Source organism: Vicia villosa, linkage group LG2 (assembly GCF_029867415.1).
Source record: "Vicia villosa cultivar HV-30 ecotype Madison, WI linkage group LG2, Vvil1.0, whole genome shotgun sequence".
Lineage (NCBI taxonomy): Eukaryota > Viridiplantae > Streptophyta > Magnoliopsida > Fabales > Fabaceae > Vicia > Vicia villosa.
Window position 1 is genome coordinate 10018909 of NC_081181.1, and position 14213 is coordinate 10033121.

The 14213-nt window shown below is 35.4% G+C and overlaps 1 protein-coding gene across 1 annotated transcript; it reads left to right on the top strand.

Annotated features, from left to right (window-relative positions):
- Positions 1-11170: 11170 nt before the first annotated feature.
- LOC131648536 (uncharacterized) lies at positions 11171-12230 on the top strand. Its single transcript, XM_058918287.1, has 3 exons — positions 11171-11449; positions 11543-11827; positions 12123-12230. The coding sequence occupies exons 1-3, from the start codon at positions 11171-11173 to the stop codon at positions 12228-12230; spliced, it is 672 nt and encodes a 223-aa protein (XP_058774270.1).
- Positions 12231-14213: the final 1983 nt, after the last annotated feature.

The window sequence follows — 14213 nt, forward strand, 5'->3', positions numbered from 1 at the left end:
TTTGCTGGATTTTGGTTTTGTTAGTCATAGTACTGCTTATGTATTTCGTTGCAATGCTTTCTACTTATTTTTGAATGGTCAATTATATGAACTATATATATCATCCCTTATTATTGTTCTATTTCTGCAACGAATATTAATTATACTCATTAACTCTAGTTTCATCAACATACTTTTTTTTTAATAAGCAATGATATTAAGAATGAGAGCATAAGGGATACTCCACCCACTACAAACGGAAAGCTCCTAACACTCGAAACAAAGGAGTAGAAGGATATTCCAAGCGTGATAATTACAACAAACTCCTAACTTATAGAAAGATAAGAGCCAATTTCAAGAGGAGAGAATAATCTCCGACATACACTCGAAAAAGCTAAACGACTCTTTTTTAAAAATACAAGCATTACGCTTCAACCATAAACACCAAGCCGTTGCCAACCATATCACCGCCGCAATAGTCCTCTTTTTTAAACTCTTCACTTTACCACAAGAAGCAAAGAATCCAACAAAATCATCAAAAGATAACTCCAATCCTTGACCAATCCAATGGAACACCCTTCTCCATATCCGGGAAGTTATCTCGCAACCTCTTATGAGGTGAAGTAAAGTCTCATCTTTTTTTATGCACAAAACACACATCAAGTCATTAGCATCCACCAAAACACCTCTTTTGAAAAGTTGATCTTTAGTTGCTATTCTATTATGTATAATACGCCAACCAAAAAACAGAATTTTTGCGGGAGCTTTAACATTCCACAAATAAGACACTTCTTTAACCAAACCTACATTGAGAGGAGGACCCGAGAGATAAGTTTTGAAGCGGTCATAACAAGACTTAACCGTAAACACACCCGACGATACATCTCTCCATGAAATAGTGTCCGAAAAATGAGTAGACAGGCTGCACTGCTGCATTGCTTTCAACTTTACATCATTTAATCCAAAAGTATCTGTATTAGTCAATATTCACACATATCAGCAAAAATCTAAGTATTCTTTGCATTCTATACTGCAAATGCATGTTTTTATTGTGAAATGTGCTGTTAAAATATATTAAAATTTAAGTAATAAAAATTTAAAATTTTATGTTTTCGTTTTATTGAAGGTTGAAGCATATGGAAGAAGAAAGTGATAACAATTTGAAGCATGTCAAATATTAAAATTAGATAAATATTAAAATTCACTATGCCAAATTTTTCTTTTAGCAACACCCCTACTAAAGCGCTTTTAGGAAAAAGCGCTGATATAGGTTTCGCTAAAAACAAAATAAAAAAACACGCAAATAAAGCGCTCTTAAAGGGGGGTTACGAAAGCGCTTTCAAAAAGCGCTCTTATAGGGGGGTACGAAAGCGCTCTTATAGGGGGGGTTACGAAAGCGCTTCTCAAAAGCGCTCTTGTAGGGGTGGTTATGAAAGCGCTTTTAAAAGCGCTCTTATAGGGGGTTGTCTACGAAAGCGCTTTTGGGATAAAAGCGCTGGTATAGTGGGTATATATGAAAGCGCTTTTATAAAGCGCTCTGGTTTCCTTAAGTGAATTAAGTGAATTAAAATTGAAATTAATAAACTTAAATTAGTTTTGCCTCTCGTCACTTTCTCTTCTCCACTGTTGTCTTCCCTCTTTCTCTCACGAAATTAAAATCTCTGCAAAGAACCCTAGCCCCCTTTTTGCTCGATTTCGCTTCTTTTCATCTTACCAAATCGGTCTGATTTCCATTCATTCACCTTTCGTGGAGTTCAAATTTTCGCAGGCGGCGACTACACGTACTCTCACCAACAACAACTTTGAATTCATTTTGAGGTAAATCTTCTCTCATCTTTCACTATTTTCGCTTTGATTGTTTAAGTTGGTGCTGCTCTGCATACTTAAGAACCAAAATGAATGTTCAGCTTGAAGTTGCTCCGATTACTAAGTACGGGTTGGATCCTAATTTAATTCCCGGTCGACAGATTGCTGTGAATAAGTCTTGAAACAGGGGAATATTAGAGTGCTTAACATTCACACTGCATTTAGATCTTTGCTTAGAGGCCACACTCAGGTTTGCTATTATTAGTTCATTCTTTTATTCATTTGTTGCCGCCTTGTGATTGCAATCGTTTTCTAATTGAGAAAATAGCATTAGGGGTTAATAACAGTTTAAAGGTTTTTATCATATTAGAGTTCATATGCATATGTGTATAACTTACTACAATTGAAGAAAAAGTTAGGTTACACTCTACTCTTTATAAGCTGGTTGATGATTTATCTGTTAGAGAGAGCATATTTGTTTTTAGTTCAATTGTGTAAATGACTGAATACTTGTTTAAGTTGGTTCTGCTTTGATGTGTTTAAGTTGACTGGTTGAAGGTTTGAAATCCCAAGAAAATGCTCATATTGAAATCCCAAGAAAATGCTCATATTGAAATCCAAAACAAATCTATCATCAATTTCTCCCATACATTGATAATATTTGAAAACAGATGCCACAAAGCTAGATAATATTTGAAGTTTTGTTTGAGTATCTCAGCATAATTTGCATTTTCTTGGGTTTATTGTCGATATAGATTTGCTAATAAAATTGGTATTTGGTCACTGCATGTTCTAAAGGTGTTCAGATGGAATTTTATACATAATGAGTCTATATATTATACATATACAGACAATAATCTATGGAATTTGTCTTCTTATCATAATGAGTAAAATAAAACGCAATTAGTATATTTAAGGGTAAGACAATAATATGGTTTATGATTTTGTGTAGAGGTAAGTTACAGGTTTAATGATAAGGTTTGTGTGAGTTTGGTATGAAACGTGTGTAGTGTGAAGGACAAAGAGGATGAAATGTTTTGATTGATTTTCTTTAATTTTAAATGATGAATGATTTTTAATGTTTTTTAATGGTTTGCAATGTTAGAAGTTAGTGTAATTTTGGTTATTGTTCATATTAAACTCATGAACAGTATCGAAATTATAAGATGGAAGGTAATTTTGGTTAGTGTTTTATGGAATCTGCACTATTCACCCATTCTTATTATAATCATACATTGCATTGAATTTTTTGTATAGGTCTGACTGGATTGATAACTTTGGATCTCTTTGGAGCTCGTATCATTGACCCTGGTACTACATATTTACGAGTATGTACACACTTCAAACTATTGTTGATTTCCTTTGTTCAATCGATTTTGTCTTGGTGATTACTAACTTTGTGAATTTGCTATAGGGGTAACTTATGTAGAGTAAAAGTTTGGCGTTTGGCGTTTTCTTGAGTTCGGTAACATCCGAGGTAAATTTCTTTCTCAAATTAGTGGTATTATGATGAATTTGTCTGAAATTGTGTAATTATATATGTTGCGTTTTATTGCTCCGGATTCATTCCGTTTATACTTTGCGTTTTGACAGAAACTCATTATACTGACATTATGTTTTCTAACAAAAACTATAGTCATGTTATCTACTTTCAAAGAAGAAATGAAAGAGGCTCAAGAGCTTTACTCATTATTCCGACATGTGGAATATTCTTGATGTCAATTTCGTTAATCGTTAAGTGATGAACTTACTAACTTTGTGAATTGAATTCGCCATAGGGGTTACTTGTGAAGAGTGAAAGTTTGACCGTTTTTGTTTAGCTTAATTAAGACATGGATAAGACATGGATGAATTCAAACCGATTGTCGAAAGAGTACGAGAAAGGGGTATGGGAATTCGTTAAGTTTGGGGTTGCGCACTCCGAAGACCCGATTCGAATGCCGTGTCCTTGCTTGGGTTGTTGTTATGGGGATAAGGTTGACGGGAATAAGTTGGCATCGCATTTACTACGGTTTGGAATTGATAGAAGTTATGCATGTTGGACAATGCATGGTGAGAAAAGTAACGGGAATGTTGAGTCGAGGTGTAATACAAAGTATGCTTCAAACGACGATTGCACAGACACATATGATTATGACCGAGTCGAAGAGATTGCAGAAGCGCTTGAAGAAGATCTTGAGGATTGTCCCAAAATGTTCGAGAGGTTGGTAAGCGATGCAGAGAAACCGTTGTATGATGGTTGTACAAAATTCACAAGATTTTCTGCGGTGTTAAAGTTGTACAACTTAAAGGCGGACAATGGATGGTCGGATAAAAGTTTCACAGAGTTATTAGCCCTTATGAAAGATATGCTACCAGATGATAATGTTCTTCCCAATCGAACGTATGAGGCCAAAAAGATGTTGTCCCCTATTGGCATGAGCTATGATAAGATGCATGCATGTCCAAACGACTGCGTTTTGTTTCGAAACGAGTATGCAGCGTTGAATGATTGTCCTAAATGCGGTGCCCCTCGATATAAGAAAAAGTTGTCTCCTGCCAAAGTCTTATGGTATTTTCCTATAATTCCGAGATTTAGACGCATGTATCGTAGTGAAACCGATTCAAGACACTTAACCTGGCATGCAGATGAAAGAATTATTGATGGAAAGTTGCGACATCCGGCAGACTCACCACACTGGATGAAAGTTGATACTGATTATCCTGAATTTGGAAAAGAAGCAAGAAACCTTCGCTTGTCATTGTCTACTGATGGAATGAACCCGCATGGTATTCAAAGTATCTCGCATAGCACATGGCTTGTGATTCTTATGATTTATAACCTACCTCCGTGGCTATGTATGAAGCGTAAGTACATGATGTTATCTATGCTAATTTCTGGGCCTAAACAACCAGGGAATGACATAGACGTATACTTGGCACCCTTAATCGAAGATTTAAAGTTTTTGTGGGAGAACGGTGTGGAGGTTTACGATGGGTATAGGAAAGAAAGTTTAAACTTGAGGGCGATGTTGTTTGGAACAATTAATGATTTTCCAGCATACGGGAATCTATCCGGGTACAACAATAAAGGTCAAAAAGCGTTTCCTGTTTATGAAGATGAAACCGATACGACACGATTGAAGCTTTGTCAGAAGAATGTCTTTCTCGGTCATCGTAGATTCTTAAATTCTAATTTTAATACGGTGAACTGACTTTATCAAAATGTCGCGGTAAGCAAGAGTCGCCACCGACTTTTATTTAATCCAATTGAAAAGGCTAAAAGAACAGGAAAAGACCTTTTGAAAGAGTTGAGTTCGGGGGGTAATTATGCAAAGGGAAGGTGTAAGGCACCCTTTGCATCCATGGTTATCCATGGGCTCTTAATTGCTTAGCTCACCTTGAAAATGTTTGATTCGTTTGAAAAGTAGGTGTGAAAAGTAAAAAACTTTGAAAAAAAGAACTTTAGCTTGTAAATAAGCGTAGTCTTTTTAAATTTGATTTGAAAAGAGTGGGAAAAGAGTTTTGAATTTTAGAGCAAGCAATTAATAGCAACTACCCTAAGTTTAGAAATTTGTTCTTTTAGCTTTTCGAGGCGAAAGGATCTATCCATACCATGAGAAGGCAGGAAGTCTTTCAATTGGATGTTAAGGGTCAACGAGGAATCGTTCGCCATAAGACTGTCCCTTGCCATAAAGAGGGAAGGTAGTCTAAGGGAAGGATATAATAGTCATTTAAGGCATCATGCGAGGATACCTTAGCAATTTGGGACAATCTTTTTATAAGGCAACATCGAGGGAGTTTCAATAACTTTGAAGGCGACAGGCAACATTGCTTTAGGTATCCTCGGAATCGAGGGTCTTGACTATTTAGTATACTTAGAGGCAACAAGGCAACAACAAGGCAACAACATAAGGCAACAGGCAACAAGAAGGGTTACCCTAAAGGTGTGTGGGTGCACAATCATGTGGTTAAATTCGATGACATTTATCTTGTAATTAGGTGATCTACGTTCAATTCATGGTTATCACTCCCTAAATTACTAACCACGCAATTAAAATAAAATAAAAGCAGAAATAAAATTTCCTACGCTATTACAATAAACACCTGCGGGATGGGGGAAATTAAAAGGCGGAAAGTAAAGGCATAAAATAAGAGAGATCAATAATTAGTTTTAAACTTCGAATGTCTTGATTCCCTCGAACCTTCGATCTACCCTGAAAATTAAAGTGAAAATAATAGGGGATGAGTGTATGGGGAATTCTTGGCATTGAAAAGAAACCTCAATTTAACCTCTGGGCAATAATTAAAATAAGAGGTAACATAATTTAAATAATAAAGAAGGAAGGATCAGAACTTAGCTTTTCAATTGCCCTGGCGCGTAGTAGGAAGATTTTTTATAATCCTGAAAATCAGCCACGAAGGAGAAACGTTAGTGCATGAATGATCTATAAACCCTAAAAGGTTTACAAACCTTACCCTTAAACCAAAGGCTTATTCAAGAAAACTGATTGTGACCTACAGGGTTTGTAAGGCTTAAAGAATGCATTGGTGTATAACACCTACCATTGACAGTGATTAGTTACCATTGACAATGATTAGTTACCATTGACAATGATTAGTTATCATGCTAAAAATAGTGAGCTAAAATAAAATCAGGGTTTAAGGCATTCAATTAACCCAAAAAATAATATTAGCCTAAAAACAATTATTTTAATGTTATGAGAAAAGTCGGGTTTTTGATTAAAAAAAGTGGTGATTATAATTTTACTATGTAAAAAATAATTTATTAAAAATAAGTAAAACAATATAAATGATAATAACTATAATAATAGAAAAGAAAAATAAAGAAGTTAAAATAGAAATATTCATGTAATTAAAATAAAAGGAAATTGAGAAACTTAGCTCTGATCCAGTGTGGTGAGACTTTGAAGGAGTATAGTAGGTATGTGCATTCGGGGCCGTTGGATCTGGAGAGGATGGAATCTAGAGGGTCCTTACGTGATCTTCACCGTAGTCCTCGCTGGGTGCGCTGTATTTAATCTGCACACAAGTAAATGGTAAAAATTACGTTGTAAATGCCTGGGTATCGAACCCAGGTCATGTATGATGACAATGGAGGGCCCTTGCCAGCAGTGCTGCATGTTTATTCGTTTGATGAAACGACTTTGAATAAATAAATATACAAATCAGTAAAAACATAAAAAACAAAGCAAGTCAAATATGGGTCCCTTATCTTTAACGTGAGCCAATGAAAACGGAGAGAGAAAGGGGTCTTGATAGACTGGCCAATGAGAACAATCAGAAGAGCCACGCAAGCATTGACTGGGGCTGAGAAATTTCAAACCACCGCACGTGGTGGTTTCCACCGTCTCTTCCGATTATATCAGTCTTCACACCTGCGAAATTCTCAAAATAAAAGATCAAGATTGACCCTACCCCCCCTAAACCGGGGTCTGCGAGTGCGGTGGTGGTGTTGTTTTTCCCTGAAATCGCCTGTAGAGTGGGTTTCGAAGAAGACAAGCCGAGTTGCCCTAACAATGGCAACAGTCCGTTCTGGCGTTAAAACTTGCATGTAAAGCATCAAGCGTGTTCTAAACATGTATATGAAGCGATCTGGACAAACAAAATCAATCAACAACGCATGAATTTAACGAAAAGGAATTCAGAATTTAACCAAACCGGTGTGTCTTCGTTGATGCGTTGTAGGATGCCCTAAGCTCGTGTGAGAGTATGGATCGATTGCTGGGACCTTCAGGAAGTTGTTTGAACGTTTAGAATGGATTGTAAATGGCTGGCACTTGATCTTCGATTGTGCAAGCTTTGTTTGAAGTTCTTTGGATACAACCCTATTCTTTTGGTGTCTCCTCCGTCCCAGGAATCCTCCCTTTGCCTCTGACTCTGCTAGGTACTTATAGGAACAAATTTAGGTTAACAAATTCGCCAGCAAATCAAGTGATTGGCATAATGGATATTTGATTTGAAAATATACTAAATCTTTCCAATTTTGGCCATATTCCATATCACACGATCATTGAGTCCCAAGGAATGTTATTTGGGCTTTACATCTGATCCAAGGCCAAAGTCTTATGCTTTAATCCATTTAGTTTACATTTTACTTTATTTATTTAATACTTATATGAATAAAATTCAGAATAAATATAAATAAATATCATAAAATTAAGGTGATGGATTAGAGATCCCTTTATATATTATTTTTTCATGGTTGTGATAGAGGTCCAAATCTTAGGTCCATTAGCTTAAAAGTTTAAGATTGGCCAAATAGGTTTCCATGTATCTCTCCAAATTAGTCCAACTCGCACTATCCATGACTTTCTCACTTTTAATCATATGAGGGTGCTATAAGACTTTTTAGAAAGCTTAATGTGTCTTCTAAATGATGCTTTTGGTTTCATCTCAATTCAGTTTTCCATGTTCGAGTTATGAGCTTTGAGAAAAAATGACGTTTTTGCGATCTTTTAGAAGGACCTGTAATGTTTCGGCTTATATCTTCCAAATGAAGCATTTTTGGACTTGGCATGCCAAAGATAAAGTTGTAGAGAATTCAATTTCCTTCAAAATGAGCTTTGGATGGGAAAATTCTGATGAAGTATGAATATTTGGTGAATTTTCAAAGTTTGGTTGACTTTTTTAGTTCATGCCAAAAATAGTGACTTTTGACTTTTGACTTTTCTGATCTTTCCTTGTATCATCATGATCAACCCTTGATCAAATGATGATTTTAGGGTTATGAGGATGTTGTTGACCAAATATCTTGAGTTTTGACTGTATATTGACTTGAAATGACTGTTTTGCCTTTGAGAGTCGACTGTTGACCTAATCAGAATTTGAGGGACTAAATTTGCTCTGTTTGACTTGAAACTTTGCAGGGAGATTCTTTGGGATGTTGGTGACCCTATGGAACCACCTTGAGCCATTGATTCAATGATTTTCTTTTGCCTGACCTAAATCCTAGTTCAGGGCCTTGTATGGGAGAGTGTGTCTATGAGCTTTTGCATATGGACTTGAAGCTTGAATAAGAGAAATACTGTGGGCAAATTTTGGGGTATGACACTAATCATCACTACCGTGGGTGGAGAAAAGCATTCAATGGAAAGGCCGAACATCGTACAGCCCCGCCTTTTTTGTCAGGTGATCAAATTTTTGAAAAGGTGAAAGATGTGAGCACTCAGTTTGGCAAGCCTTTTGCACATTTACTTGTCAAGGGTGGGTGGAAGAAGAAGTCAATTTTTTTTGAACTTCCATATTGGAAGTCGTTGTACGTAAGACATTTCCTGGATGTTATGCATATTGAAAAAAAATGTATTTGACAACGTTATAGGTACGTTACTCAATATACAAGGAAAGTCTAAGGATGGCCTTAACATAAGGAAGGACATGGTAAACATGGGAATGAGAACTGAATTGGGACCCGTGACGAAAGGAAGACGAACATATTTGCCACCTGCTGTTTACACTCTATCTAGAAAGGAGAAGAAAACATTGTGTAAGTTCCTCAGTGAAGTTAAAGTTCTAGAAGGCTACTCTTCAGATATTAGAAGACTCGTGTCCATGAAAGACCTCAAGTTAAAGAGTTTGAAGACGCACGATTGCCATGTTATAATGGAACATTTTTTACCAATAGGTATACGTTCTATTCTGCCAAAAAAAGTAAGAAGCGCAATAACTAAACTGTGTTTTTTCTTCAGGTCAATTTGCAGTAAGGTGATCGATCCCGCGATCTTACCAACATTGCAAAAAGAGATAGTTGTTACTTTATGTGATCTTGAAATGTATTTTCCTCCCTCGTTTTTTGACATAATGGTTCATCTAGTAGTTCATTTTGTATTGCCGAACGATACGTTGTTAAAGAAGCGGTTGAGTTTTGTACTGAATATCTGTCAAATGTTCAATCAATTGGACTCCCCAAATCTCATATTGTCGAAAAAAAAGAAGGAAAAAGGCTAATTGGAAATAAAGTTGTGACAATATCAATGGTCGAACGGGATCAAGCGCACTTGTATGTTCTGCACAATGAGATTGAGGTTGAGCCGTATGTTGAAATGCACAAGGTTGTTCTCTGAGATTTAAATCCGAATAGAAATGAGAATTGGATAGTACGAGAGCACAATCGAAGTTTCATACCGTGGTTTAGGGAACATATTTATTCAAAGTATCGTTCAGATCCTGCTTCAGTAACAAAAAGGTTGAGATGTTTAGCCTATGGTCCAAGTATAATTGTGTTTTCTTATAGCGCATACGCAATTAATGGATACACATTTTATACCAAAGAACAGGATGATAAAAGTACTATGCAAATAGTGGTGTTACCTTGGTAGCTGAAGCAATGCACATATCAAGTGCGAATGACTTAAATCCGAAATTTGCAAATTTGTCATATTTTGCGGTTATCGAGCGAATTTTGGTGTTTGATTACGCAAAGTTTCAAATTCCTGTATTTGGTTGCAAGTGGGTTGAAAATAATAATGGCATACGAATGGATAAGTCAGGATTTTTGCAAGTGGATCTCAATAGGGTGGGGTACAAAGATGAGCCTTTCATTCTAGCCTCTCAAGGTAAACAAGTGTTCTATGTCAATGATCCGACAAGTACGAAATGGTCTATAGTACTTTTATTTAACTAAATATATTAATTACTTAATTCTATTAACTATAAATAATTTTTATAGTAATTACATGTTTCTATAAACTTTGTAAGCAAATATCATGTAGCACAAAAGATAAAATATATATAAAGGCACGCGAGTTATTATAAGGGTATTATGGACCATTTGATAAAACAAATTGTTTCTTGCAGCTTTCTTCGCAGGTTAGGGAAGAAGTAAAAATGGTGTGGGCCCCACACATTTTAAATCTCTCTTCCCTTTTTCTTTGCTTGCCAAACAAAAAAAATGCCCCACTTCTCTTGTATCTCTCTCTTCTCTAACTCTCTTCTCTAAATAAATAGTATATGCCTCAATAGTGTGTAAATCCAGATGTTATAATTGTGTTCATCTAAATATTTTCCTTTAAAAGAAACAATTTTTTCCCCAATATTACTGTGTTGCACAAAAATTATATTCAAACATTTAAATTTTAATACGAGGCCCTATAAATTTTAAAATAAGGGTCATACCTTTGTCTTGGTGATTGAAATTTGAGTTGATTGCATTAAAATGGATGAAGCTGCGTTTTACTGTGCATTAGTAATCATAACCTCTATTCTTCTGCACCAAATCACATCAACATCAACTTAGTAAATGCTTTTACCTTTACAATATTTTAAAGATATATCTTCCCTCGTTTAATTATTAAATTTAATTGTGCAACCACACATAACTCTTCTTAATAATCTGTCTATATATGAACAGCTTTTCTTAACAAATCTGTTAACCTTTCAATATAACATGGCTTCTTCTTCTTCCACCAAAGTATCCATGAAACTTCTTATTGACACAAAGAATAACAAAGTTCTCTTTGCCGAAGCTTCAAAACCTGTCATAGACTTTCTACTCAACTTGCTATGCTTGCCTATTGGTACTGTAGTTAAGCTTCTAAGTGCAAATGACATGGTAGGTAGCTTAGGAAATCTGTATCAGAGCGTTGAAAATCTCAACCAGAATTATATGCAACCATTTCAAACTAAGCATGTTCTCTTAAATCCAAAAACTCAAAGCCCTTCCACTGTAATATCTGGCTTCCTTACCCAGAATGATGACAATGATGAAGATGACCAACAACCTAAGTTATACATGTGCTCTAAAAAATGTATTTTTCAGGTGACGTATGACAACACTACGCCATGTCCCGGCCGTCCTGGGTATCCTTGCGGCCAAAGTATGATCTATGAAGTGTGTTATGTCAGAAGTAAAAAAATTTCTGAAAAGAAAGCTTCCAATACGATTAATAGTGGTTTTGTGAAAGATGTTGTAACTTTTATGGTGATGGATGATTTGGTTATTCAGCCAATGTCAATAATTTCAAGCATCACACTTTTGAATAAGTTCAATATCCAGGAAATTGGTACTTTGCAAGAAAAGATCGTTGAAATGGGAATGGATGAGGTAAAAACAAACTTTGTTATTCATGTGTACAAATTTACCATTTGTTGTATTTTGAAACTTTTATATTTATGTACCAGGGTATAAAGTTGCTCAAGGCTTCACTCCAATCTAAGATGGTTTTGACGAGTGTTTTCATCAAGAATCATAAGAGTACGTTTAAAAAATACTTATATTCAGTTTTTATATACCAACTAATGCATCACGAACTTAGTCATGTGTACTAGTTCCTGATTTATTTGCTCACTTGAATTTTATTTAGTTCAAATTTACATGCATTGTTTGTATTTATTGACAGGGAATCATGTTGCTTAAGGCTCTACAATCCAAGATGGTGTTTTCATCAAGAAGGAACTTTGTTTTGCAAGGAGAGAAAATTGTCGGGTCTTTTAAGAAGGAATGTTGATTTGCTGGATTTTGGTTTTGTTAGTCATAGTACTGCTTATCTATTTCGTTGCAATGCTTTCTACTTATTTTTGAATGATCAATTGTATGTACTATATATATCATCCCCTACTATTATTCTATTTCTGCTCTCAACGAATACTAATTATACTTATTAACTAGAGTTTCATCAACATACTCGCTTTCAACTTTATATCTGTTGAAATTGCTACAAATTTTTAAAATATTCTAAATATAATATGTATGAAAATGGTAGAATATCCTAGAATTATAGTGTATAAGAATATGGTAGAATAATCTAGAACTATAGTGTAAATGGATATGGTAGATCAATCTAAAATTATAAGTGTATGTAAAATATAGAATAACCTAGAATCATCATGATACTAATCTATCATGAGAATTCTAGAAAGAACTAAAGAGATGTAGAAATATTCACCACCATTGAGAGGTTGGTGACTTGAGCCTATAAATAGACAATTGCTATCTTGTAATTTATCATCAATGACATAGCCTTCTTTCTAAACAACTCTCTAAAACTATATTTTATCAACTATCAACTAATCAACTACTAACAGTGGCATCAGAGCTACGTTCGGTCATACATTTGACGTAGTTATATTACCTACCTAACATTCCAAAATTCTCCCAACTACTTCAAAAATTTTCTTTGTAATATTAACCCACTTCAAAAACAATTTCTAAGCTATGGATAACACCACTCAATCATCATCTATTTCTGTCCCTATTTTCAATGGTGAAAATTATGATTTCTGGCGTGTTAAAATGAAAACATATTTTTCATCTCAAGATTTATGGGACATAGTAGAAGAAGGCTTCACTGTTCCCGCGGATACTTCAACTCTTAATGCAACTCAAGAAAAGGAGTTGAAGAAGAATAAACAGAAAAATTCAAAGGCGTTGTTCACCTTGCAACAAGCCGTGACTGATGCAATTTTTCCAAGAATTATGGGAGCTAAGACTGCCAAAGATGCGTGGAACACATTGAAGGAGGAGTTTCAAGGAAGTGATAAGGTACGTGCTGTTAAACTTCAATCTCTAAGAAGAGATTTTGAACTATTGAAGATGAAGGATTTTGAGACAATTAAAGATTACTATTCTAAAGTCAAAGAAATAGTTAATCAAATGAGAGCTTTTGGGGATGATATTCTTGACAAGAAAATTGTTGAGAAAATTCTAATTACTATGCCCCCAAAGTTTGACCCAATCGTGACAACGATTGAGGAAACCAAAAATTTGTCCACTCTATCAGTGACAGAACTGGTGGGCTCTCTTGAAGCATATGAGCAAAGACTGAATAGGCATAAAGAAGATACGCTTGAAAATGCCTTCCGATCAAAGCTCAAATTTCGGCCCCAAAATAAAGAAGATGAAGGAAAGAAGAGTTACGGAGAAAGTTCTAGAAGAAGAGAAACTTCTAGAAATTTCTTTAAGAACAAGCCAGATAAAAATCCTCCATGCAATATATGCAAAAGACCAGGCCACGCAGAGAAAAATTGTTGGTACCGTAATATGCCACAATGCAACCATTGCAAGAAGTTCGGACACATAGAGAAAAATTGTCGCAACAAAGATAGGCATCAAGCTAATATTGCAGAGGAGCATGATCAAGAACAATGTATGTTCTATGCCACTCAAGACTCAATGAAATAAAAAGGAGAAAGCTGGTACTTGGATAGTGGATGTAGCAATCACATGGCCAAGGATGAGACTATTTTCAAAAGCATTGACGAGTCTGTCAAAGTGAAAGTCCGATTGGGAAATGGTAGCGTGGTTGAATCAAAAGGAAACGGCACTGTCATGGTGGAGACTGATAAAGGTACGCGACTCATCCTTGATGTCTTACTAGTTCCCAGAATTAAAGAAAATCTTCTAAGCGTTGGTCAAATGATGGAGAGAGGCTATACACTTCACTTTGAAGGATGTGTATGCAAAATATTAGACAACAAAAATAAAAGGGCCG